Below are 24,740 nucleotides of genomic sequence, written 5' to 3' on the forward strand. Positions count from 1 at the left end.
TTTAAAACACCTCAATGGGGATGGGACAAATTCTCTGACATTTGAAACTAAGGAATCCTCTCTGTACTTTTCCAAGCAAAACCTTCTCAAACTTCAGCATCACTGATGGTCAAAGACCTGAAAGCCTCTTTCCTACTGATCAACCTTTTGGCTTCACTCTTCCTCCCTTCATTTTCTTTAATATCATCAATGGACAGGGGTGCAACTTCAGTTTTAGAAGTGTGGTGGTGGTGGGGAACATACCCGACTACTCAGAAGCGTCCTCATGGTCCTAAAGCACATTCTGTCCCCCCGACCCCAGTGAAAGTTGCCCCCCCCCCCCCCCCCTCCCCCATCTATGGACATAGATATTGGGACCACAGTGATGACTCCCCTCAATCTAGCATAATCACCAGGGACATGGCTTTTAATTTTCCCCTTAAGCTTTTCCATTTTCAGAATCTCCTCTTGCTGAGCCTGGCTTCCACAAAATATTAACAATCTGCCATTTCCAATGAAGATAATTTGACCGCATTAGCTAGTTGGATAGGGTGTAAACGAGGTCCTGTGGTCTCAAACACCATCACCACTTTCCACTCCAACACACTTGCTTCCTACTATGGCCCTCTTTTTGCTTTCTTTACTAGACGCTCCACTGCTTTCTGTATCATGGTCTCTTCTTGTGTCTTTCCACTACCGACCATTCCAGTCCTTGGCCCTCTTTCTCCAGCTCCACACCATCAGAGCTGACACCCATATTGTTCGCATTCCAGCACAGCTGTTGCATCACCAACTTTTTTCCTCTCCATTTCGCCTGCACAACTGGTGGGGGGAAAAAAGTGGCCAATTGTCATACTTGAGTAAATGACTCAAGTCACCCAGTAAAATACTTAAGTACATTTTAGCAATTACATTTTTAATACTTAAGTGTCAAAAGTACAAAATCATTTCAAATTCCTTAAGCAAACCAGACAGCACAATTTTATTTGGGGATAGCCAGGGGCACACCAACACTGACATCATTTACAAAATAAAGCATGTGTGTTTAGTGAGTCCGCCAGATCAGAGAGAGTAGAGTTGATCAGGAATGTTCTCTTGATACGTGCGTGAATTGGACCCAACCAAAAATCTCCTTTAATGAAACATGTGGCTTTTCTTAAGAGGCTATAAACCACATCGATTTAAGACTGGAGTATTGCCTACATTGAGAGAATCACCACAGGATTGATGGAAAACGTGAGACGCGGTATACACTGCACGTAGAACAAATAATAATTGCCCCTTCTTGTCAACAGTTTATTATTTACACAGCAAATTGTCCATGACAAAACAACCCAATGTTTGCCCATTCATCTCCATTAGGAATGGTAATATTAGCCGACAATGACTTGAAAGAACACGAGCAGTGGAGGGCGATTAAATGGCAGCGTTGGTAATTAGTGTTGGGCATGCACCAAGGATTGACTAATTGTCTGTATTAGCATTCTACCTACTCCAGAGTCATTAACAATGTAGATGAGGGAGAAATGATCTCCGTGAAGAGCGCCGCGCTAATGACAGACACTTGTCATGTGGATAGTTTCCTGCAGAGCGCTACCGCCAACACAGCAGGCTGTGTGTGGAAATCAAACAGAATAATCAGAAATGGTTAGAAACACAGCCATCGCAGACAAAGACATGAACCTTGATGCGTGACAAATGTGGACTAACAATATTTTAAGTGGTTTGTTGAGAGGTTGTGATTAAAATCGGATGTGTTGCGCGCTGCTCTGAAATGATGACCGCATATATGCATTATTGCAACACAGATCTGAATAACACACGCTTCTTACTGTTGCAAATAATTCCTTTAATACAAATAGTCAGCATGTTCATGACATTCCCAAGAGGACAAAAGGAAAATAAGAATACCGATTGGGGTACAAATCTTCCATGGAGTCAGCAGGTAGCCTAGCGGTTAAGAGAGGTTGGGCTAGTAACCGAAAAGTAGCTAGTTCGAATCCCAGAGTCGACATGGTGAAAAATCTGTTCTGCCCTTGAGCTAGGTAGTTTACCCCCCCCCCCACACACACACACAACAGCTCCCCGGGTGCCAAATGTGGCAGCCCCCCCACACCTCTCAAATACAGAGGGGTTGGGTTAATAGCAGAAGTCATGTTTCAGGTTGGACCTTGATTGCAATTAACGATAAGAAATATATGTATGTATGCATGTACATACAGACAACAGGAGAAAATATGGAACAGGGAAGGCAGGAATAGTAACAAATAGCACAGGCAAGGTTTTGTAGTTGCCAATAGTAGGGCACTATATGGAGCCATTTGAGATGCAGACATAGCTAGGTCAACATGTATAGGTGCTGCCTGGATCTACTGCAGATATGGACTTAGGAACTACTTTAACAACGTCTGACAAGGCATGCTCTCCAGCTACCTAATAGGAGCTATTCAGGTTCTCACTTCCAGGTGACTATATACTCATGTACAAAATGCAAATGAAGGGAGAATTGTACCTTTTCTCCATGTCACTATTGATCTTTCTCTCACGCAGCAGAGGATATAAAATCAGTCTAGACATCAGGGCCTGTATTTGTAAAGTGTAGGAGGGCCGATCAGGATCAGTTTAGCCTTTCAGATGATATGGACAGAGGAAACAGGCGCTTTATGAATGTGGGCCCTGATCTTGAGCGGTGAAGACACTTTGTATCATTGGGTATTTTCACATAAAGATGAGCAAATGTTATTTCTAATGTGGTTGTGATTATGAATGCATTGTTATCCTGAGTTAGGAGGCTATATGTTGCCATGAAACAGTTTACAGCCATAACACATTCATGTTGCAGATGTTTGGAGGACAACTTCAGCATTGATTCATGATAGGCCTCCAAACAAACAAAACCACAGACAGGCTTGCAGTCATAGTTTTGACCAAATAAGAATTTAGGGCAACAGTCTTAAAATGGGAAAATATGCATTTACATTGCACCAACCCTTGCCAATACACTTGAATGTGAGAGGAGCACATGCTATCTTGGACAAACGGAGTCAAAGCATTCAGCTCATCGATTTAAGAAAATCGAAACAATTAGGAAATAAACGTTATTCACCTCATGTGCAAGCAAGGCTAAGACTTTATCCATGGGAAGGTTCAAATGTATACATTTGATAATGTTTAAATAGGAAAACAAATAAATACAACTAACAAATAGTCAAGTACTATATTAGAGAACCTGCATTGCCTCTTTTGATCAGTCTTGTTTGGTGTACTCTTTACCACAGGAAGAAACAGGGAGGGTCCATGTTAGCCATGAATAATACTTTACATACATATTATATAACATGTAAATGTATGCATATGAATGTAAATACAAGATATGTACAAATTATGCACATGCCCTAAATGACTATTGCACTGTTGCTGATATCCAGTAGATTGAATAGCTCGTTTCGATATTTTCTCTGTCATTTGAGAGCAGAGCAGTAATTCCCCCCCGTGACCCTCACACTGTCACCGAGGGCCCACTCCCTAACCCTCCCTGGAACACAAACCACCCACCCAGTGGGTGGAGAAACAGAGCTTAGACCTAGTTCCTCGGTCTGCTTTAGCGCCTCTATTGTTCAACTGACACTTAAACGTTTGGCTTCATGGTCAAAAATAAGGATTTCTTTGTTAAATAAATACTATTTTTAGCATTGTTAAAAAGGTAAAGAAATAAGAATCAAATTAAATAAAAACAAGTGAGATTAAAACACATCACTGTGGACATCCTGGTCAAGCAGCTTGGAAAAATTCCCTCCCAGTGGGTACAGAAAAAAAAAAAAAGTATTTTTCTTTTTTGCAAAAACTAAAATATATAAGGATTGTATGTTATTTGCAGTTGTTCATAAAAAAACAGTATAGTACAAACAAGTCCTCTTTTGAATATCTACAGCTGTACAATAGTCTTGCAAGTGAGTACATGAAAAAAAATGCTATTGGTTTTAGCATGTCAATTCACATAAAAATGCCTCTACAGTCATTGGCTAAAAACTGTTCTAATAAACGCTACAAAAAAGGTAAGACAGCACTTGCTACTGACAGTCTTGCAAATGTGTCTTTACCTCTATGGCCTGCTTCACTATTTCAGCCAACTTCAAGCGATCCACTTTGTCAGTAAAGGCCCGTCCTACAATGAAGACCAAATAATTAAATGTTGACCAAAACCAGATTAAAAAAAAAAAAGTAGTAAATTCCACCCTTTTTCAATATCAAATTCATCCTCCAACACCACCAACATGTGAAAATGGAGGGTTTATGTTTTTTTTTTTTAAATGTATGTTTCCAATGACATCATCTGGAGACAGCGATTTTAATCAACATTGAGCAAGCAAAGGTTACTAACTGATGAATTAGAATTTCCCATTCATTTGGGGATTTTCCCCCCCATAGAAATGAGTGTTGTTGTATGTGCTAGCTGCCATTGCTCTGCATTGAATGCTGTATCCATGCAGTATGTTATGCTTACCGTCCCAGCTGAGACCCTGCAGCCCGTCTCGCAGCAGTTTGCAGTCCCGGTTGAAACGCCAAGCCTCATGCATCACCTCATTCAGCTTCTCATCCTCATTCTCCCCTGCCACACACAACCAAACACACAGTTTCACCATGCTCACTGTGTGCATGCATGTATGCCTGTTAAATGGAAGTTGTACATCTGTGTTCGTTGATGGGAAGTGTGTGTGTGTGTTTGTGTGGACTGACCAGCCTGTGGGAGGATACACTGAGCGATGACGTCTCGTAGTTTCTCCAGGGCTACGTTGGAGTCCTCACCGCCGTTCTCTGGGTCATGGATGAAGAAGCCATCACTCGGCTTGCTGCTGTAGCACACCACACAGTCAGGAGACCCCCAGACACCACCACCACACAGTCAGGAGACACCACCACCACACAGTCAGGAGACCCCCAGACACCACCACCACACAGTCAGGAGACACCACCACCACACAGTCAGGAGACACCACCACCACACAGTCAGGAGACCCCCCAGACACCACCACACAGTCAGGAGACACGGCCACACAGTCAGGAGACCCCCAGACACCGCCACACAGTCAGGAGACCCCCAGACACCGCCACACAGTCAGGAGACCCCCACCCACCACAGTCAGGAGACCCCCCAGACCCCACCACAGTCAGGAGACCCCCACCACACAGTCAGGAGACCCCCAGACACCACCACACAGTCAGGAGACCCATATACCAGACACATTTTGTTTAGCAGTGCTGTTCTCAGCAGAAAGCCCCTCTATAGAGCTAAAGTAGTGATAGTCAGACTGTGTAAAGCAGATCCTAACCAACTACTAAATAGAGAGACATTTAACAAGACAGACCCTAGGAGCTTCCTTTTCCTCAGGATGGGGTTATTGACGGAGTGGAGAGGCTTGAGGCTGACGTTAAGGTCCTGTATCCTCATGTTAGCCAGCTGTTCAGCATGGGCCTGCTGGATCCCAGCTACCACCGCCTGGCAGAGGGAGGGACGGAGGAAAAGACAGAAAGAGGAAGGGTCACATGACAAAATGTTACACCCTGAACATTGCTATTAAAGGGATACCTCAGGATTTTGGCAATGATCCTACTACTTCCCCCCAAAGTCAGATGAGCTTGTGGACACCATTTTTATGTCTGTGTCCGGTACGAACAAAGTCAGAGGTAGTTTCGCGAGTCAATGCTAATTCGTTTTAGCACAGTGAGTCAAAGTGTATGGTATTGGCTAGCGCTAGTCAGCAATTGCGCTAGTTCGCAACTTCCTTCAAACAACACGCAGAGACAAAAATAGAATCCACGAGTTCATCTGACTTGGAGGAAGTAGATAAAGGGCCTCATTGCTAAAATCCTAAAGTATCCCTTTAAGGCAGCAAAGGCTTTGTCTGCAGAGTCCTGTAGTAAGTATTACTGGGTCGAGGTCGACCGATTAATCGGAATGGCCGATTAATTAGGGCCGATTTCAAGTTTTCATAACAATTGGTAATCTGTATTTTTGGCCACCGATTTGCCGATTTTTTTTAACCTTTATTTAACTAGGCAAGTCAGATTAAGAACACATTCTTATTTTCAATGACGGCCTAGGGGCAGAACGACAGATTTTTACCTTGTCAGCTTGGGGATGCAACCTTATGGTTAACTAGTCCAACGCTCTAACCACCTGCTTTACGTTGCACTCCACGAGGAGCCTGCCTGTTACGCGAATGCAGTAAGAAGCCAAGGTAAATTGCTAACTAGCATTACATTTATCGTATAAAAAAAACAATCAATCATAATCACTAGTTAACTACACATGGTTGATGATATTACTAGTTTATCTAGCCTGTCCTGCGTTGCATATAATCGATGTGGTGCGCATTCGCAAAAAAGGACCGTCTTTGCTCCGACGTGTACCTAACCATAAACATCAATGCCTTTCTTAAAATCAATACACAAGTATATATTTTTAAACCTGCATATTAGTTACTATTGCCTGCTAACATGAATTTCTTTTAACTAGGGAAAATGTGTCACTTCTCTTGCAAACAGAGTCAGGGTATATGCAACAGTTTGGGCCGCCTGGCTCGTTGCGAACTAATTTGCCAGAATTTTACGTAATTATGACATAACATTGGAGGTTGTGCAATGTAACAGGAACATTTAGACTTATGGATGCCACCCGTTAGGTAAAATACGGAACGGTTCCGTATTTCACTGAAAGAATAAACGTGATAGTTTCCAGATTCGACCATATTAGTGACCTAAGGCTCGCGTTTCTGTGTGTTATTATGTTATAATTAAGTCTATGATTTGATAGAGCAGTCTGACTGAGCGGTGGTAGGCACCAGCAGGCTCATAAGCGTTCATTCAAAATAGCACTTTCGTGCGTTTTGCCAGCAGCCTGTCGCAATGCATTGCGCTGTTTATGACTTCAAGCCTATCAACTCCCAAGATGAGGCTGGTGTAACCGATGTGAAATGGCTAGCTAGTTAGCCGGGTGCGCGCTAATAGCGTTTCAAACGTCACTCGCTCTCAGACTTGGAGTAGTTGTTTCCCCTTGCACTACATGGGTAACGCTGCTTCGAGGGTGGCTGTTGTCGATGTGTTCCTGGTTTGAGCGAGGAGAGGGACGGAAGTTATACTGTTACACTGGCAATACTAAAGTGCCTATAAGAACATCCAATAGTCAAAGGTATATGAAATACAAATCGTAGAGAGAGAAATAGTCCTATAATTCCTATAATAACTACAACCTAAAACTTCTTACCTGGGAATATTGAAGACTCATGTTAAAAGGAACCACCAGCTTTCATATGTTCTCATGTTCTGAGCAAGGAACTTAAACGTTAGCTTTCTTACATGGCACATATTGCACTTTTACTTTCTTCTCCAACACTTTGTTTTTGCATTATTTAAACCAAATTCAACATGTTTCATTATTTATTTGAGGCCAAAGTGATTTTATTGATGTATTATATTAAGTAATGGTCATTATTACAAATAAATAAAAATCGGCCGATTAATCGGTATCTGCCTTTTTTTTTTGGCCCTCCAATAATCAGTATCGGCGTTGAAAAATCATAATCGGTCGACCTCTATTACTGGGTCTATCTAAAGCGCTTTGAGATTGACGGGAAAGAAAGCGTTACATAAACGCTATCCATCCCCGTCTATCCACCCAGGCCCACCTTGTCCATCATCATCTGGGCGGAAGGAAGCACATTGTCCAGAGCCTCTGTGCAGTTCAGCCAGGGGTGTTCCAAAACCCCCTCGATGGTCAGCCTCTCCTCAGGCTTCACCTTCAGCAGCCTACAGAGGGAGGGAGGAAATAATGCTAGTGAAACAGATTCTTCAAACCCTCCTCACTCAAGCCAAAGAATACAACATGAGTAAAGCACCGGTTTGGCGGTCCACATTGTCAGGCAAAACCGTCACTCGTGAACCATGCCATCTTGTCAGCACACACAGTAAAGCCTGCTGTAGGGACGTACTTGCGAACAATGTCCTTGGCCATCTCAGATATCTGGCTCCACTCGTCCTCGGGGAAGTCAAAGCTGGCCGTCATGATCTTCTTGCGCATGTCCTTGGGGATGGTGCGGCTGTGGTGCTTGGAGTAGAAGGGAGGGTAGCCACACAGCATCACATAGATGATCACCCCAATGGACCACAGGTCACAGCTCTGCACGCACAGCAGGGGACAGTGAACGAGCCAAGTCATAGGGATGGAGGGAGAGCGAGAAAGGAGAAGAGTTAGCGTGACAACCCTACAAACTGATGTCCTTAGTGGAAATATGTTGCATAATGTGGAAAAATGCTGCCATTGGTGGAATAATGTCTCACTGTGGCTGAGGTAGTGCCTCACCTTGTTATACAGGGCATTCGGAAAGTATTCAGACCCCGCTCCCTTAATCCACAGTTAAGTGACAGCCTTATTCCAAAATGTATTCAATATTTGTTTTCCCTCAATCCACACCCACAACCCCATAATGACAAAGCAAAAACAGTTTTTAGAAATCTTTGCAAATGTATAAAAAAGGGAATATCTTATTTACGTAAGTATTCAGACCCTCTGCTACGAGACTTGAAATTGAGCTCAGGCGCATCCTGTTTCCTTTGATCAGCCTTGATGTTTCTACAACTTGGAGTCCACCTGTGGTAAATTCAATTGATTGGACATGATTTGGAATGGCACACACCTGTCTATATAAGCTCCCACTGTTGACAGACATGTCAGAGCAAAAACCAAGCCATGAGGTCGAAGGAATTGGCCGAAGAGCTCCAGACAGGATTGTGTCGAAGCACATCTGTGGAAAGGTACCAAAACATTTCTGCAACATTGAAGTTCCAAGAACACAGTGGACTCCATTATTCCTAAATGGAAGAAGTTTGGAACCACCAAGACTCTTCCTAGAGCTGGCCGCCAGGCCAAACTGGGCAATCGAGGGAGAAGGGCCTTGGTCAGGGAGGTGGCCAAGAACCCGATGGTCACCAAGTGCCTCTGCGGAGAACCTCCCAGAAGGTCAACCATATCTGCAGCACACCACTAATCAGGCCTTAATGGTAGAGTGGCCAGACAGAAGCCACTCCTCAGTAAAAAGCACATGACAGCACGCTTGGAGTTATCCAAAAGACACCGAAAGGACTCCCAGACCATGATAAACAACATTCTCAGGTCCCTACGGTGAAGCATGGTGGCGCCATCCCTACAGTGAAGCAAAACTAGGGCTGATTAAGGTTTTACTACAAAGCATTACATGGGCTTGCTCCTACCCCTCTTCCCCATTTGGTCCTGCCGTACATACCTACCCTACGGTGACAAGACGCAGGGCTCATTGTCCCTAGAATTTCTATGCAAACAGCTTTCTCCTATAGAGCTCAATTTTTATGGAATGGTCTGCCTATCCATGTGAGAGACGCAAACTCGGTCTTGACCTTTAAGTCTTTATTGAAGACTCATCTCTTCAGTAGGTCCTATGATTGAGTGTAGTCTGGCCCAGGGGTGTGAAGGTGAACGGAGAGGCACTGGAGCAACAAACCACCCTTGCCGTCTCTGCCTGGCCGGTTCCTCTCTGCCTCTAACCTTATTACAGGAGCTGAGTCACTGGTGCTCTTCCATCCCCAACCCTGCGTCACTTGAGTGGGTTGAGTCACTGACGTGATCTTCCTGTCCGGGTATGGCGCCCCCCTCGGGTTCGTGCCGTGGGGGAGATCTTCGTGGGCTATACTCGGCCTTATCTCGGAGTAGTTGGTGGTTGAAGATATCATCTAGTGGTGTGGCGGCTGTGCTTTGGCAAAGTGGGTAGGGTTATATCCTGCCTGGTTGGCCCTGTCCGGGGGTATCGTCGGACGAGGACAGTGTCTCGACCCCTCCTGTCTCAGCCTCCAGTATTTATGCTGCAATAGTTTGTGTGTCAGGGGGCTAGGGTCAGTCTGTATATCTGGAGTATTTCTCCTGTCTTATCCGGTGTCCTATGTGAATTTTAAGTATGCCCCCTCTAATTCTTTCTTTCTCTCTGAGGACTTGAGCCCTAGGACCATGCCTCAGGACTACCTGGCCTGATGACTACTTGCTGTCCCCAGTCCACCTGGTCGTACTGCTACTCCAGTTTCAACTGTTCTGCTTGCGGCTATGGAACCTTGACGTGTTCACCGGGCGTGCTACCTTGTCCCGAACCTGCTGTTTGCAACTTGCTCTCTCTACCGCACCTGCTGTCTAACTCCGATTGATCGGCTATGAAAAGCCAACTGACATTTACTCCTGAGGTGCTGACCTGTTGCACACTCTCCAAACCACTGATTATTATTATTTGACCCAGCTAGTCATATATGAATGTTTGAACATCTTGGCCATGCATCCCTGTGGCTCAGTTGGTAGAGCATGGTGTTTGCAACACCAGCATGGTGTGTGCAACGCCAGGATTGTGGGTTCGATTCCCACGGGGGGTCAGTACAAAAAAAATGCATTCACTACTGTAAGTCGCTCTGGATAAGAGCGTCTGCTAAATGACTAAAATGTAAAAAATGTGTTATGATCCCCACCAGACACAGCCAGAAGAGGACTGGCCTCCCCTCAGAGTTTGGTTTCTTCCTAGGTTCCTGCTTTCCTAGGGAGTTTTTCCTAACCGCCGTGCTTCTACATCTGCGTTGCTTTCTGTTTGGGGTTTTAGGCTGGCTTTCTGTATAACACTTTGTGACATCGGCTGATGTAAAAAGGGCTTTATAAATACATTTGATTGATTGATTGTTTTTCAGCGGCAGGGACTGGGAGACTAATCAGGATTGAGGGTTTGATGAATGGCGCCAAGTACAGAGAGATCCATGATGTCCTTCCAACAGAACAACGACCCTAAGCACACAGCCAAGACAACGCAGGAGTGGCTTCGGAACAATCTCAATGTCCTTGAGTGGCCCAGCCAGAGCCTGGACTTAAACCCGATCTAACATCTCTAAAAAGACCTGAAAATAGCTGTGCAGCAACGCTCCACATCCAACCTGACAGAGCTTGAGAAGAATGGGCGGGGGGCACCTTGTTATAAGTGTGTGGGGGGGGGGGATAGTGGCTCACCTTGTTATAAGTGTAGGGGGGGGGGTAGTGGCTCACCTTGTTATAAGTGTAGGGGGGGGTGTAGTGGCTCACCTTGTTATAAGTGTGTGTGTGTAGGGGGGGGGGGGTAGTGGCTCACCTTGTTATAAGTGTAGGGGGGGTAGTGGCTCACCTTGTTATAAGTGTAGGGGGGGGGGTAGTGGCTCACCTTGTTATAAGTGTAGGGGGGGGGTAGTGGCTCACCTTGTTATAAGTGTAGGGGGGGGGGTAGTGGCTCACCTTGTTATAAGTGTAGGGGGGGGGGGTAGTGGCTCACCTTGTTATAAGTGTGGGGGGGGGTAGTGGCTCACCTTGTTATAAGTGTGGAGGGGGGTAGTGGCTCACCTTGTTATAAGTCTAGGGGGGGGGGTAGTGGCTCACCTTGTTATAAGTGTGGGGGGGGGGGGTAGTGGCTCACCTTGTTATAAGTGTGGGGGGGGGGGTAGTGGCTCACCTTGTTATAAGTGTGGGGGGGGGTAGTGGCTCACCTTGTTATAAGTGTAGGGGGGGGGGTAGTGGCTCACCTTGTTATAAGTGTAGGGGGGGGTAGTGGCTCACCTTGTTATAAGTGTAGGGGGGGGGGGGGTAGTGGCTCACCTTGTTATAAGTGTAGGGGGGGGGGGGTAGTGGCTCACCTTGTTATAAGTGTAGGGGGGGGGTAGTGGCTCACCTTGTTATAAGTGTGTGTGTGTGTGGGGGGGGGGGGGGGGGGGTAGTGGCTCACCTTGTTATAAGTGTAGGGGGGGTAGTGGCTCACCTTGTTATAAGTGTAGGGGGGGTAGTGGCTCACCTTGTTATAAGTGTAGGGGGGGGATAGTGGCTCACCTTGTTATAAGTGTAGGGGGGTGTAGTGGCTCACCTTGTTATAAGTGTAGGGGGGGGGGGGTAGTGGCTCACCTTGTTATAAGTGTAGGGGGGGGGGTAGTGGCTCACCTTGTTATAAGTGTAGGGGGGTAGTGGCTCACCTTGTTATAAGTGTAGGGGGGGGGGTAGTGGCTCACCTTGTTATAAGTGTAGGGGGGGGGGTAGTGGCTCACCTTGTTATAAGTGTAGGGGGGGGTAGTGGCTCACCTTGTTATAAGTGTAGGGGGGGGGAGTAGTGGCTCACCTTGTTATAAGTGTGTGTGGGGGGGGGGGGGTAATGGCTCACCTTGTTATAAGTGTAGGGGGGGGTAGTGGCTCACCTTGTTATAAGTGTAGGGGGGGGTAGTGGCTCACCTTGTTATAAGTGTAGGGGGGGGGTAGCGGCTCACCTTGTTATAAGTGTAGGGGGGGGTAGTGGCTCACCTTGTTATAAGTGTAGGGGGGGGGGTAGTGGCTCACCTTATTATAAGTGTGTGTGTGTGTGGGGGGGGGGGGGGGGTAGTGGCTCACCTTGTTATAAGTGTGTGTGTGTGTGTGGGGGGGGGGTAGTGGCTCACCTTGTTATAAGTGTAGGGGGGGGTAGTGGCTCACCTTGTTATAAGTGTAGGGGGGGGGGGGGTAGTGGCTCACCTTGTTATAAGTGTGTGTGTGTGGGGGGGGTAGTGGCTCACCTTGTTATAAGTGTAGGGGGGGTAGTGGCTCACCTTGTTATAAGTGTAGGGGGGGGTAGTGGCTCACCTTGTTATAAGTGTAGGGGGGGGATAGTGGCTCACCTTGTTATAAGTGTAGGGGGGGTAGTGGCTAACCTTGTTATAAGTGTGGGGGGGGGGTAGTGGCTCACCTTGTTATAAGTGTAGGGGGGGGGGGGGTAGTGGCTCACCTTGTTATAGGTGTAGGGGGGGGTAGTGGCTCACCTTGTTATAAGTGTAGGGGGGGTAGTGGCTCACCTTGTTATAAGTGTAGGGGGGGTAGTGGCTCACCTTGTTATAAGTGTGGGGGGGGTAGTGGCTCACCTTGTTATAAGTGTAGGGGGGGCTAGTGGCTCACCTTGTTATAAGTGTAGGGGGGGGGTAGTGGCTCACCTTGTTATAAGTGTAGGGGGGGGGGTAGTGGCTCACCTTGTTATAAGTGTGTGTGTGTGTGGGGGGGGGGGTAGTGGCTCACCTTGTTATAAGTGTAGGGGGGGGTAGTGGCTCACCTTGTTATAAGTGTAGGGGGGGTAGTGGCTCACCTTGTTATAAGTGTGTGGGGGGGTAGTGGCTCACCTTGTTATAAGTGTAGGGGGGGTAGTGGCTCACCTTGTTATAAGTGTAGGGGGGTGTAGTGGCTCACCTTGTTATAAGTGTAGGGGGGGGGGTAGTGGCTCACCTTGTTATAAGTGTAGGGGGGGGGTAGTGGCTCACCTTGTTATAAGTGTAGGGGGGGGGGTAGTGGCTCACCTTGTTATAAGTGTGGGGGGGGGGGGTAGTGGCTCACCTTGTTATAAGTGTGGGGGGGGGGGTAGTGGCTCACCTTGTTATAAGTGTGGGGGGGGGGGTAGTGGCTCACCTTGTTATAAGTCTAGGGGGGGGGGTAGTGGCTCACCTTGTTATAAGTGTGGGGGGGGTAGTGGCTCACCTTGTTATAAGTGTAGGGGGGGGGGTAGTGGCTCACCTTGTTATAAGTCTAGGGGGGGGGTAGTGGCTCACCTTGTTATAAGTCTAGGGGGGGGGTAGTGGCTCACCTTGTTATAAGTGTGGGGGGGGGGGGTAGTGGCTCACCTTGTTATAAGTGTAGGGGGGGGGTAGTGGCTCACCTTGTTATAAGTGTGTGTGTGTGTGGGGGGGGGTAGTGGCTCACCTTGTTATAAGTGTAGGGGGGGTAGTGGCTCACCTTGTTATAAGTGTAGGGGGGGGGTAGTGGCTCACCTTGTTATAAGTGTGTGGGGGGGGTAGTGGCTCACCTTGTTATAAGTGTAGGGGGGGGATAGTGGCTCACCTTGTTATAAGTGTAGGGGGGTGTAGTGGCTCACCTTGTTATAAGTGTAGGGGGGGGGTAGTGGCTCACCTTGTTATAAGTGTAGGGGGGGGTAGTGGCTCACCTTGTTATAAGTGTAGGGGGGGGGGTAGTGGCTCACCTTGTTATAAGTGTAGGGGGGGGGGTAGTGGCTCACCTTGTTATAAGTGTAGGGGGGGGGGTAGTGGCTCACCTTGTTATAAGTGTGGGGGGGGTAGTGGCTCAACTTGTTATAAGTGTAGGGGGGGGAGTAGTGGCTCACCTTGTTATAAGTGTGTGTGGGGGGGGGGGGTAATGGCTCACCTTGTTATAAGTGTAGGGGGGGGGGGTAGTGGCTCACCTTGTTATAAGTGTAGGGGGGGTAGTGGCTCACCTTGTTATAAGTGTAGGGGGGGGTAGCGGCTCACCTTGTTATAAGTGTAGGGGGGGGGTAGTGGCTCACCTTGTTATAAGTGTAGGGGGGGGGGGGTAGTGGCTCACCTTATTATAAGTGTGTGTGTGTGTGTGGGGGGGGTAGTGGCTCACCTTGTTATAAGTGTAGGGGGGGGGGTAGTGGCTCACCTTGTTATAAGTGTGTGTGTGTGTGGGGGGGTAGTGGCTCACCTTGTTATAAGTGTAGGGGGGGTAGTGGCTCACCTTGTTATAAGTGTAGGGGGGGGGGGGGGTAGTGGCTCATCTTGTTATAAGTGTGTGTGTGTGGGGGGGGTAGTAGCTCACCTTGTTATAAGTGTAGGGGGGGGTAGTGGCTCACCTTGTTATAAGTGTGTGTGTGTGTGTGGGGGGGGTAGTGGCTCACCTTGTTATAAGTGTAGGGGGGGGGTAGTGGCTCACCTTGTTATAAGTGTAGGGGGGGGTAGTGGCTCACCTTGTTATAAGTGTAGGGGGGGGGGGGTAGTGGCTCACCTTGTTATAAGTGTAGGGGGGGGGTAGTGGCTCACCTTGTTATAAGTGTAGGGGGGGGTAGTGGCTCACCTTGTTATAAGTGTAGGGGGGGGGGTAGTGGCTCACCTTGTTATAAGTGTAGGGGGGGGGGGTAGTGGCTCACCTTGTTATAAGTGTAGGGGGGGGGGTAGTGGCTCACCTTGTTATAAGTGTAGGGGGGGGGGGTAGTGGCTCACCTTGTTATAGGTGTAGGGGGGGGGTAGTGGCTCACCTTGTTATAAGTGTAGGGGGGGGGGTAGTGGCTCACCTTGTTATAAGTGTAGGGGGGGTAGTGGCTCACCTTGTTATAAGTGTAGGGGGGGGTAGTGGCTCACCTTGTTATAAGTGTGTGTGTGTGTGGGGGGGGGGGGTAGTGGCTCACCTTGTTATAAGTGTAGGGGGGGGTAGTGGCTCACCTTGTTATAAGTGTAGGGGGGGGTAGTGGCTCACCTTGTTATAAGTGTAGGGGGGGTAGTGGCTCACCTTGTTATAAGTGTAGGGGGGGTAGTGGCTCACCTTGTTATAAGTGTAGGGGGGTGTAGTGGCTCACCTTGTTATAAGTGTAGGGGGGGGGGTAGTGGCTCACCTTGTTATAAGTGTAGGGGGGGGTAGTGGCTCACCTTGTTATAAGTGTAGGGGGGTAGTGGCTCACCTTGTTATAAGTGTAGGGGGGGGGTAGTGGCTCACCTTGTTATAAGTGTAGGGGGGGGGGGGTAGTGGCTCACCTTGTTATAAGTGTGGGGGGGGTAGTGGCTCACCTTGTTATAAGTGTAGGGGGGGAGTAGTGGCTCACCTTGTTATAAGTGTGTGTGGGGGGGGGGGGTAATGGCTCACCTTGTTATAAGTGTAGGGTGGGGGGTGGGGGGTAAGTGGCTCACCTTGTTATAAGTGTAGGGGGGGTAGTGGCTCACCTTGTTATAAGTGTAGGGGGGGGGGTAGTGGCTCACCTTGTTATAAGTGTGGGGGGGGGGGGGGTAGTGGCTCACCTTGTTATAAGTGTAGGGGGGGGTAGTGGCTCACCTTGTTATAAGTGTAGGGGGGGGGTAGTGGCTCACCTTGTTATAAGTGTGTGTGTGTGTGGGGGGGGTAGTGGCTCACCTTGTTATAAGTGTAGGGGGGGTCGGGGGTAGTGGCTCACCTTGTTATAAGTGTAGGGGGGGGGTAGTGGCTCACCTTGTTATAAGTGTGTGTGTGTGGGGGGGGGTAGTGGCTCACCTTGTTATAAGTGTAGGGGGGGGTAGTGGCTCACCTTGTTATAAGTGTGAGTGTGTGTGTGGGGGGGGGTAGTGGCTCACCTTGTTATAAGTGTAGGGGGGGGTAGTGGCTCACCTTGTTATAAGTGTAGGGGGGGGGATAGTGGCTCACCTTGTTATAAGTGTAGGGGGGGGGTAGTGGCTAACCTTGTTATAAGTGTGGGGGGGGGGGTAGTGGCTCACCTTGTTATAAGTGTAGGGGGGGGGGGTAGTGGCTCACCTTGTTATAAGTGTAGGGGGGGTAGTGGCTCACCTTGTTATAAGTGTAGGGGGGGGTAGTGGCTCACCTTGTTATAAGTGTAAGGGGGGGGTAGTGGCTCACCTTGTTATAAGTGTAGGGGGGGGGGTAGTGGCTCACCTTGTTATAAGTGTAAGGGGGGGTAGTGGCTCACCTTGTTATAAGTGTGTGTGTGTAGGGGGGGGTAGTGGCTCACCTTGTTATAAGTGTAGGGGGGGGTAGTGGCTCACCTTGTTATAAGTGTAGGGGGGGGGGGGTAGTGGCTCACCTTGTTATAAGTGTAGGGGGGGGTAGTGGCTCACCTTGTTATAAGTGTAGGGGGGGGGTAGTGGCTCACCTTGTTATAAGTGTAGGGGGGGGGTAGTGGCTCACCTTGTTATAAGTGTAGGGGGGGGGTAGTGGCTCACCTTGTTATAAGTGTAGGGGGGGGGGTAGTGGCTCACCTTGTTATAAGTGTAGGGGGGGGGGTAGTGGCTCACCTTGTTATAAGTGTAGGGGGGGGGGGTAGTGGCTCACCTTGTTATAAGTGTAGGGGGGGGGGTAGTGGCTCACCTTGTTATAAGTGTAGGGGGGGTAGTGGCTCACCTTGTTATAAGTGTAGGGGGGGGGTAGTGGCTCACCTTGTTATAAGTGTAGGGGGGGGGTAGTGGCTCACCTTGTTATAAGTGTAGGGGGGGAATAGTGGCTCACCTTGTTATAAGTGTAGGGGGGGAATAGTGGCTCACCTTGTTATAAGTGTAGGGGGGGGGTAGTGGCTCACCTTGTTATAAGTGCAGGGGGGGGGGATAGTGGCTCACCTTGTTATAGGTGTAGGGGGTGGGTAGTGGCTCACATTGTTATAAGTGTAGGGGGGGGTAGTGGCTCACCTTGTTATAAGTGTGTGTGTGTGGGGGGGGGGGGGGGGTAGTGGCTCACCTTGTTATAAGTGTAGGGGGGGTAGTGGCTCACCTTGTTATAAGTGTAGGGGGGGGGGGGGTAGTGGCTCACCTTGTTATAAGTGTAGGGGGGGTAGTGGCTCACCTTGTTATAAGTGTGTGTGTGTGGGGGGGGTAGTGGCTCACCTTGTTATAAGTGTAGGGGGGGAATAGTGGCTCACCTTGTTATAAGTGTAGGGGGGGTAGTGGCTCACCTTGTTATAAGTGTAGGGGGGGGTAGTGGCTCACCTTGTTATAAGTGTAGGGGGGGGGTAGTGGCTCACCTTGTTATAAGTGTAGGGGGGGGGTAGTGGCTCACCTTGTTATAAGTGTAGGGGGGGGTAGTGGCTCACCTTGTTATAAGTGTAGGGGGGGGGGGGGGTAGTGGCTCACCTTGTTATAAGTGTAGGGGGGGGTAGTGGCTCACCTTGTTATAAGTGTAGGGGGGGGTAGTGGCTCACCTTGTTATAAGTGTAGGGGGGGGGTAGTGGCTCACCTTGTTATAAGTGTAGGGGGGGGGGGTAGTGGCTCACCTTGTTATAAGTGTAGGGGGGGGTAGTGGCTCACCTTGTTATAAGTGTGTGTGTGGGGGGGGGGTAGTGGCTCACCTTGTTATAAGTGTAGGGGGGGGTAGTGGCTCACCTTGTTATAAGTGTAGGGGGGGTAGTGGCTCACCTTGTTATAAGTGTAGGGGGGGTAGTGGCTCACCTTGTTATAAGTGTAGGGGGGGTAGTGGCTCACCTTGTTATAAGTGTAGGGGGGGTAGTGGCTCACCTTGTTATAAGTGTGTGTGTGTGTGGGGGGGGGGGGTAGTGGCTCACCTTGTTATAAGTGTAGGGGGGGGTAGTGGCTCACCTTGTTATAAGTGTAGGGGGGGTAGTGGCTCACCTTGTTATAAGTGTGTGGGGGGGTAGTGGCTCACCTTGTTATAAGTGTAGGGGGGGTAGTGGCTCACCTTGTTATAAGTGTAGGGGGGTGTAGTGGCTCACCTTGTTATAAGTGTAGGGGGGGGGTAGTGGCTCACCTTGTTATAAGTGTAGGGGGGGGGGTAGTGGCTCACCTTGTTATAAGTCTAGGGGGGGGGTAGTGGCTCACCTTGTTATAAGTGTGGGGGGGGTTGTGGCTCACCTTGTTATAAGTGTAGGGGGGGGTAGTGGCTCACCTTGTTATAAGTCTAGGGGGGGGGGTAGTGGCTCACCTTGTTATAAGTGTGGGGGGGGGGTAGTGGCTCACCTTGTTATAAGTGTAGGGGGGGGGGGTAGTGGCTCACCTTATTATAAGTGTGTGTGTGTGTGTGTGTGTGTGTGGGGGGGGTAGTGGCTCACCTTGTTATAAGTGTAGGGGGGGGGTAGTGGCTCACCTTGTTATAAGTGTGGGGGGGGTAGTGGCTCACCTTGTTATAAGTGTAGGGGGGGGGTAGTGGCTCACCTTGTTATAAGTCTAGGGGGGGGGGTAGTGGCTCACCTTGTTATAAGTGTAGGGGGGGGGGGTAGTGGCTCACCTTATTATAAGTGTGTGTGTGTGTGTGTGTGTGTGTGGGGGGGGTAGTGGCTCACCTTGTTATAAGTGTAGGGGGGGGGGTAGTGGCTCACCTTGTTATAAGTGTGTGTGTGTGTGTGTGTGTGTGTGGGGGGGTAGTGGCTCACCTTGTTATAAGTGTAGGGGGGGGGTAGTGGCTCACCTTGTTATAAGTGTGGGGGGGGGTAGTGGCTCACCTTGTTATAAGTGTAGGGGGGGGTAGTGGCTCACCTTGTTATAAGTGTAGGGGGGGGGTAGTGGCTCACCTTGTTATAAGTGTAGGGGGGGGGTAGTGGCTCACCTTGTTATAAGTGTAGGGGGGGGGGTAGTGGCTCACCTTGTTATAAGTGTAGGGGGGGGTAGTGGCTCACCTTGTTATAAGTGTAGGGGGGGGTAGTGGCTCACCTTGTTATAAGTGTAGGGGGGGGTAGTGGCTCACCTTGTTATAAGTGTGGGGGGGTGTGCTCACCTTGTTATAAGTGTAGGGGGGGGGGTAGTGGCTCACCTTGTTATAAGTGTAGGGGGGGGTAGTGGCTCACCTTGTTATAAGTGTAGGGGGGGGTAGTGGCTCACCTTGTTATAAGTGTAGGGGGGGGGGTAGTGGCTCACCTTGTTATAAGTGTAGGGGGGGGGTAGTGGCTCACCTTGTTATAAGTGTAGGGGGGGGGGGTAGTGGCTCACCTTGTTATAAGTGTGTGTGTGTGTGGGGGGGTGTGGTGTGTGTGGGGGGGGGGGGTAGTGGCTCACCTTGTTATAAGTGTAGGGGGGGGGGTAGTGGCTCACCTTGTTATAAGTGTGTGTGTGTGGGGGGGGGGTAGTGGCTCACCTTGTTATAAGTGTAGGGGGGGGGTAGTGGCTCACCTTGTTATAAGTGTGTGTGTGTGTGGGGGGGGGTAGTGGCTCACCTTGTTATAAGTGTAGGGGGGGGTAGTGGCTCACCTTGTTATAAGTGTAGGGGGGGGTAGTGGCTCACCTTGTTATAAGTGTAGGGGGGGGGGGTAGTGGCTCACCTTGTTATAAGTGTAGGGGGGGGGGTAGTGGCTCACCTTGTTATAAGTGTAGGGGGGGGGTAGTGGCTCACCTTGTTATAAGTGTAGGGGGGATAGTGGCTCACCTTGTTATAAGTGTGGGGGGGGGTAGTGGCTCACCTTGTTATAAGTGTAGGGGGGGGGGTAGTGGCTCACCTTGTTATAAGTGTGTAGTGTCGTGTGTAGGGGGGGTAGTGGCTCACCTTGTTATAAGTGTAGGGGGGGTAGTGGCTCACCTTGTTATAAGTGTAGGGGGGGGGGTTAGTGGCTCACCTTGTTATAAGTGTGTGTGTTGTGGGGGGGGGTAGTGGCTCACCTTGTTATAAGTGTAGGGGGGGGGTAGTGGCTCACCTTGTTAGGGGGGGGGTAAGTGGCTCACCTTGTTATAAGTGTAGGGGGGGTAGTGGCTCACCTTGTTATAAGTGTGTGTGTGTGGGGGGGGGTAGTGGCTCACCTTGTTATAAGTGTAGGGGGGGGTAGTGGCTCACCTTGTTATAAGTGTAGGGGGGGGGGTAGTGGCTCACCTTGTTATAAGTGTAGGGGGGGGTAGTGGCTCACCTTGTTATAAGTGTAGGGGGGGGGGGTAGTGGCTCACCTTGTTATAAGTGTAGGGGGGGTAGTGGCTCACCTTGTTATAAGTGTAGGGGGGGGTAGTGGCTCACCTTGTTATAAGTGTAGGGGGGGGGGGGTAGTGGCTCACCTTGTTATAAGTGTAGGGGGGGGGGGGTAGTGGCTCACCTTGTTATAAGTGTAGGGGGGGGTAGTGGCTCACCTTGTTATAAGTGTGTGTGTGGGGGGGGGGTAGTGGCTCACCTTGTTATAAGTGTGTGTAGGGGGGGGTAGTGGCTCACCTTGTTATAAGTGTAGGGGGGGGTAGTGGCTCACCTTGTTATAAGTGTAGGGGGGGGTAGTGGCTCACCTTGTTATAAGTGTAGGGGGGGGTAGTGGCTCACCTTGTTATAAGTGTAGGGGGGGGTAGTGGCTCACCTTGTTATAAGTGTGTGTGTGTGTGGGGGGGGGGTAGTGGCTCACCTTGTTATAAGTGTAGGGGGGGGTAGTGGCTCACCTTGTTATAAGTGTAGGGGGGGTAGTGGCTCACCTTGTTATAAGTGTGTGGGGGGGTAGTGGCTCACCTTGTTATAAGTGTAGGGGGGGTAGTGGCTCACCTTGTTATAAGTGTAGGGGGGGGTAGTGGCTCACCTTGTTATAAGTGTAGGGGGGGGTAGTGGCTCACCTTGTTATAAGTGTAGGGGGGGGGGTAGTGGCTCACCTTGTTATAAGTGTAGGGGGGGTAGTGGCTCACCTTGTTATAAGTGTGGGGGGGGGGTAGTGGCTCACCTTGTTATAAGTGTAGGGGGGGGGGTAGTGGCTCACCTTGTTATAAGTGTGGGGGGGGGTAGTGGCTCACCTTGTTATAAGTCTAGGGGGGGGGTAGTGGCTCACCTTGTTATAAGTGTGGGGGGGGTAGTGGCTCACCTTGTTATAAGTGTAGGGGGGGGTAGTGGCTCACCTTGTTATAAGTCTAGGGGGGGGGTAGTGGCTCACCTTGTTATAAGTGTGGGGGGGGGGGGTAGTGGCTCACCTTGTTATAAGTGTAGGGGGGGGGTAGTGGCTCACCTTGTTATAAGTGTGTGTGTGTGTGTGGGGGGGGGTAGTGGCTCACCTTGTTATAAGTGTAGGGGGGGTAGTGGCTCACCTTGTTATAAGTGTAGGGGGGGGTAGTGGCTCACCTTGTTATAAGTGTAGGGGGGTGTAGTGGCTCACCTTGTTATAAGTGTAGGGGGGGGGGTAGTGGCTCACCTTGTTATAAGTGTAGGGGGGGGGTAGTGGCTCACCTTGTTATAAGTGTAGGGGGGGGTAGTGGCTCACCTTGTTATAAGTGTAGGGGGGGGTAGTGGCTCACCTTGTTATAAGTGTGGGGGGGGTAGTGGCTCAACTTGTTATAAGTGTAGGGGGGGGAGTAGTGGCTCACCTTGTTATAAGTGTGTGTGGGGGGGGGGGGTAATGGCTCACCTTGTTATAAGTGTAGGGGGGGGGGGGGTAGTGGCTCACCTTGTTATAAGTGTAGGGGGGGTAGTGGCTCACCTTGTTATAAGTGTAGGGGGGGGTAGCGGCTCACCTTGTTATAAGTGTAGGGGGGGGTAGTGGCTCACCTTGTTATAAGTGTAGGGGGGGGGGTAGTGGCTCACCTTATTATAAGTGTGTGTGTGTGTGTGTGTGGGGGGGGGGTAGTGGCTCACCTTGTTATAAGTGTAGGGGGGGGGGTAGTGGCTCACCTTGTTATAAGTGTGTGTGTGTGTGTGTGTGTGGGGGGGTAGTGGCTCACCTTGTTATAAGTGTAGGGGGGGTAGTGGCTCACCTTGTTATAAGTGTAGGGGGGGGGGGGGTAGTGGCTCATCTTGTTATAAGTGTGTGTGTGTGGGGGGGGTAGTAGCTCACCTTGTTATAAGTGTAGGGGGGGGTAGTGGCTCACCTTGTTATAAGTGTGTGTGTGTGTGTGGGGGGGGTAGTGGCTCACCTTGTTATAAGTGTAGGGGGGGGGGTAGTGGCTCACCTTGTTATAGGTGTAGGGGGGGGTAGTGGCTCACCTTGTTATAAGTGTAGGGGGGGGTAGTGGCTCACCTTGTTATAAGTGTAGGGGGGGTAGTGGCTCACCTTGTTATAAGTGTGGGGGGGGGTAGTGGCTCACCTTGTTATAAGTCTAGGGGGGGGGGGTAGTGGCTCACCTTGTTATAAGTGTGGGGGGGGGTAGTGGCTCACCTTGTTATAAGTGTAGGGGGGGGTAGTGGCTCACCTTGTTATAAGTGTAGGGGGGGGGGTAGTGGCTCACCTTGTTATAAGTGTAGGGGGGGGTAGTGGCTCACCTTGTTATAAGTGTAGGGGGGGGGTAGTGGCTCACCTTGTTATAAGTGTAGGGGGGGGTAGTGGCTCACCTTGTTATAAGTGTAGGGGGGGGTAGTGGCTCACCTTGTTATAAGTGTAGGGGGGGGTAGTGGCTCACCTTGTTATAAGTGTAGGGGGGGGTAGTGGCTCACCTTGTTATAAGTGTAGGGGGGTGTAGTGGCTCACCTTGTTATAAGTGTAGGGGGGGGGGTAGTGGCTCACCTTGTTATAAGTGTAGGGGGGGTAGTGGCTCACCTTGTTATAAGTGTAGGGGGGGGGGTAGTGGCTCACCTTGTTATAAGTGTAGGGGGGGGGGTAGTGGCTCACCTTGTTATAAGTGTAGGGGGGGGGGGTAGTGGCTCACCTTGTTATAAGTGTGGGGGGGGGTAGTGGCTCACCTTGTTATAAGTGTAGGGGGGGAGTAGTGGCTCACCTTGTTATAAGTGTGTGTGGGGGGGGGGGTAATGGCTCACCTTGTTATAAGTGTAGGGGGGGGGGTAGTGGCTCACCTTGTTATAAGTGTAGGGGGGGTAGTGGCTCACCTTGTTATAAGTGTAGGGGGGGGGGTAGCGGCTCACCTTGTTATAAGTGTAGGGGGGGGTAGTGGCTCACCTTGTTATAAGTGTAGGGGGGGTAGTGGCTCACCTTGTTATAAGTGTAGGGGGGGGGGGTAGTGGCTCACCTTGTTATAAGTGTGTGTGTGTGTGGGGGGGGTAGTGGCTCACCTTGTTATAAGTGTAGGGGGGGGGGTAGTGGCTCACCTTGTTATAAGTGTGTGTGTGTGGGGGGGTAGTGGCTCACCTTGTTATAAGTGTAGGGGGGGGTAGTGGCTCACCTTGTTATAAGTGTGTGTGTGTGTGTGTGGGGGGGGGTAGTGGCTCACCTTGTTATAAGTGTAGGGGGGGGGTAGTGGCTCACCTTGTTATAAGTGTAGGGGGGGGGATAGTGGCTCACCTTGTTATAAGTGTAGGGGGGGGTAGTGGCTCACCTTGTTATAAGTGTGGGGGGGGGGTAGTGGCTCACCTTGTTATAAGTGTAGGGGGGGGGTAGTGGCTCACCTTGTTATAAGTGTAGGGGGGGTAGTGGCTCACCTTGTTATAAGTGTAGGGGGGGGTAGTGGCTCACCTTGTTATAAGTGTAGGGGGGGGTAGTGGCTCACCTTGTTATAAGTGTAGGGGGGGGGGTAGTGGCTCACCTTGTTATAAGTGTAGGGGGGGGTAGTGGCTCACCTTGTTATAAGTGTAGGGGGGGGTAGTGGCTCACCTTGTTATAAGTGTAGGGGGGGGTAGTGGCTCACCTTGTTATAAGTGTAGGGTGTGTGTGTGTGGGGGGGGGTAGTGGCTCACCTTGTTATAAGTGTAGGGGGGGGGTAGTGGCTCACCTTGTTATAAGTGTAGGGGGGGGGTAGTGGCTCACCTTGTTATAAGTGTGGAGGGGGGGGTAGTGGCTCACCTTGTTATAAGTGTAGGGGGGGGGTAGTGGCTCACCTTGTTATAAGTGTAGGGGGGGGGGTAGTGGCTCACCTTGTTATAAGTGTAGGGGGGGGTAGTGGCTCACCTTGTTATAAGTGTAGGGGGGGGGTAGTGGCTCACCTTGTTATAAGTGTAGGGGGGGGTAGTGGCTCACCTTGTTATAAGTGTAGGGGGGGGGGTAGTGGCTCACCTTGTTATAAGTGTAGGGGGGGGGGGTAGTGGCTCACCTTGTTATAAGTGTGGTGTGAGGGGGGGGTAGTGGCTCACCTTGTTATAAGTGTAGGGGGGGGTAGTGGCTCACCTTGTTATAAGTGTAGGGGGGGGGTAGTGGCTCACCTTGTTATAAGTGTAGGGGGGGGGTAGTGGCTCACCTTGTTATAAGTGTAGGGGGGGGGTAGTGGCTCACCTTGTTATAAGTGTAGGGGGGGGGGTAGTGGCTCACCTTGTTATAAGTGTAGGGGGGGGGATAGTGGCTCACCTTGTTATAAGTGTGTGTGGGGGGGGATAGTGGCTAACCTTGTTATAAGTGTGGGGGGGGGTAGTGGCTCACCTTGTTATAGGTGTAGGGGTGGGTAGTGGCTCACCTTGTTATAGG

General features: G+C 49.9%; 1 protein-coding gene across 2 annotated transcripts in view; it reads right to left on the minus strand.

Annotated features, from left to right (window-relative positions):
* Positions 1 to 874: 874 nt before the first annotated feature.
* The window catches only part of LOC106585854 (MAP kinase-activated protein kinase 5), a 61,270-nt gene continuing 37,404 nt past the window's right edge, over positions 875 to 24,740 (minus strand). The window contains exons 9-14 of one of the 2 annotated variants that reach the window (XM_014172555.3): positions 7,968 to 8,155; positions 7,665 to 7,785; positions 5,346 to 5,476; positions 4,717 to 4,832; positions 4,484 to 4,588; positions 875 to 4,144 (exon numbers count right to left, since the gene is read on the minus strand). In XM_014172555.3, the coding sequence (XP_014028030.2) occupies positions 4,050 to 4,144; positions 4,484 to 4,588; positions 4,717 to 4,832; positions 5,346 to 5,476; positions 7,665 to 7,785; positions 7,968 to 8,155 (756 nt within the window). In that variant the 3' untranslated portion in view covers positions 875 to 4,049. The remainder of the gene's footprint in view (positions 4,145 to 4,483; positions 4,589 to 4,716; positions 4,833 to 5,345; positions 5,477 to 7,664; positions 7,786 to 7,967; positions 8,156 to 24,740) is intronic. The other variant, XM_045706799.2, reaches the window with a different exon arrangement.

The sequence above is a fragment of the Salmo salar genome, chromosome 24, assembly GCF_965601325.2.
Source record: "Salmo salar chromosome 24, fSalSal1, whole genome shotgun sequence".
NCBI lineage: Eukaryota > Metazoa > Chordata > Actinopteri > Salmoniformes > Salmonidae > Salmo > Salmo salar.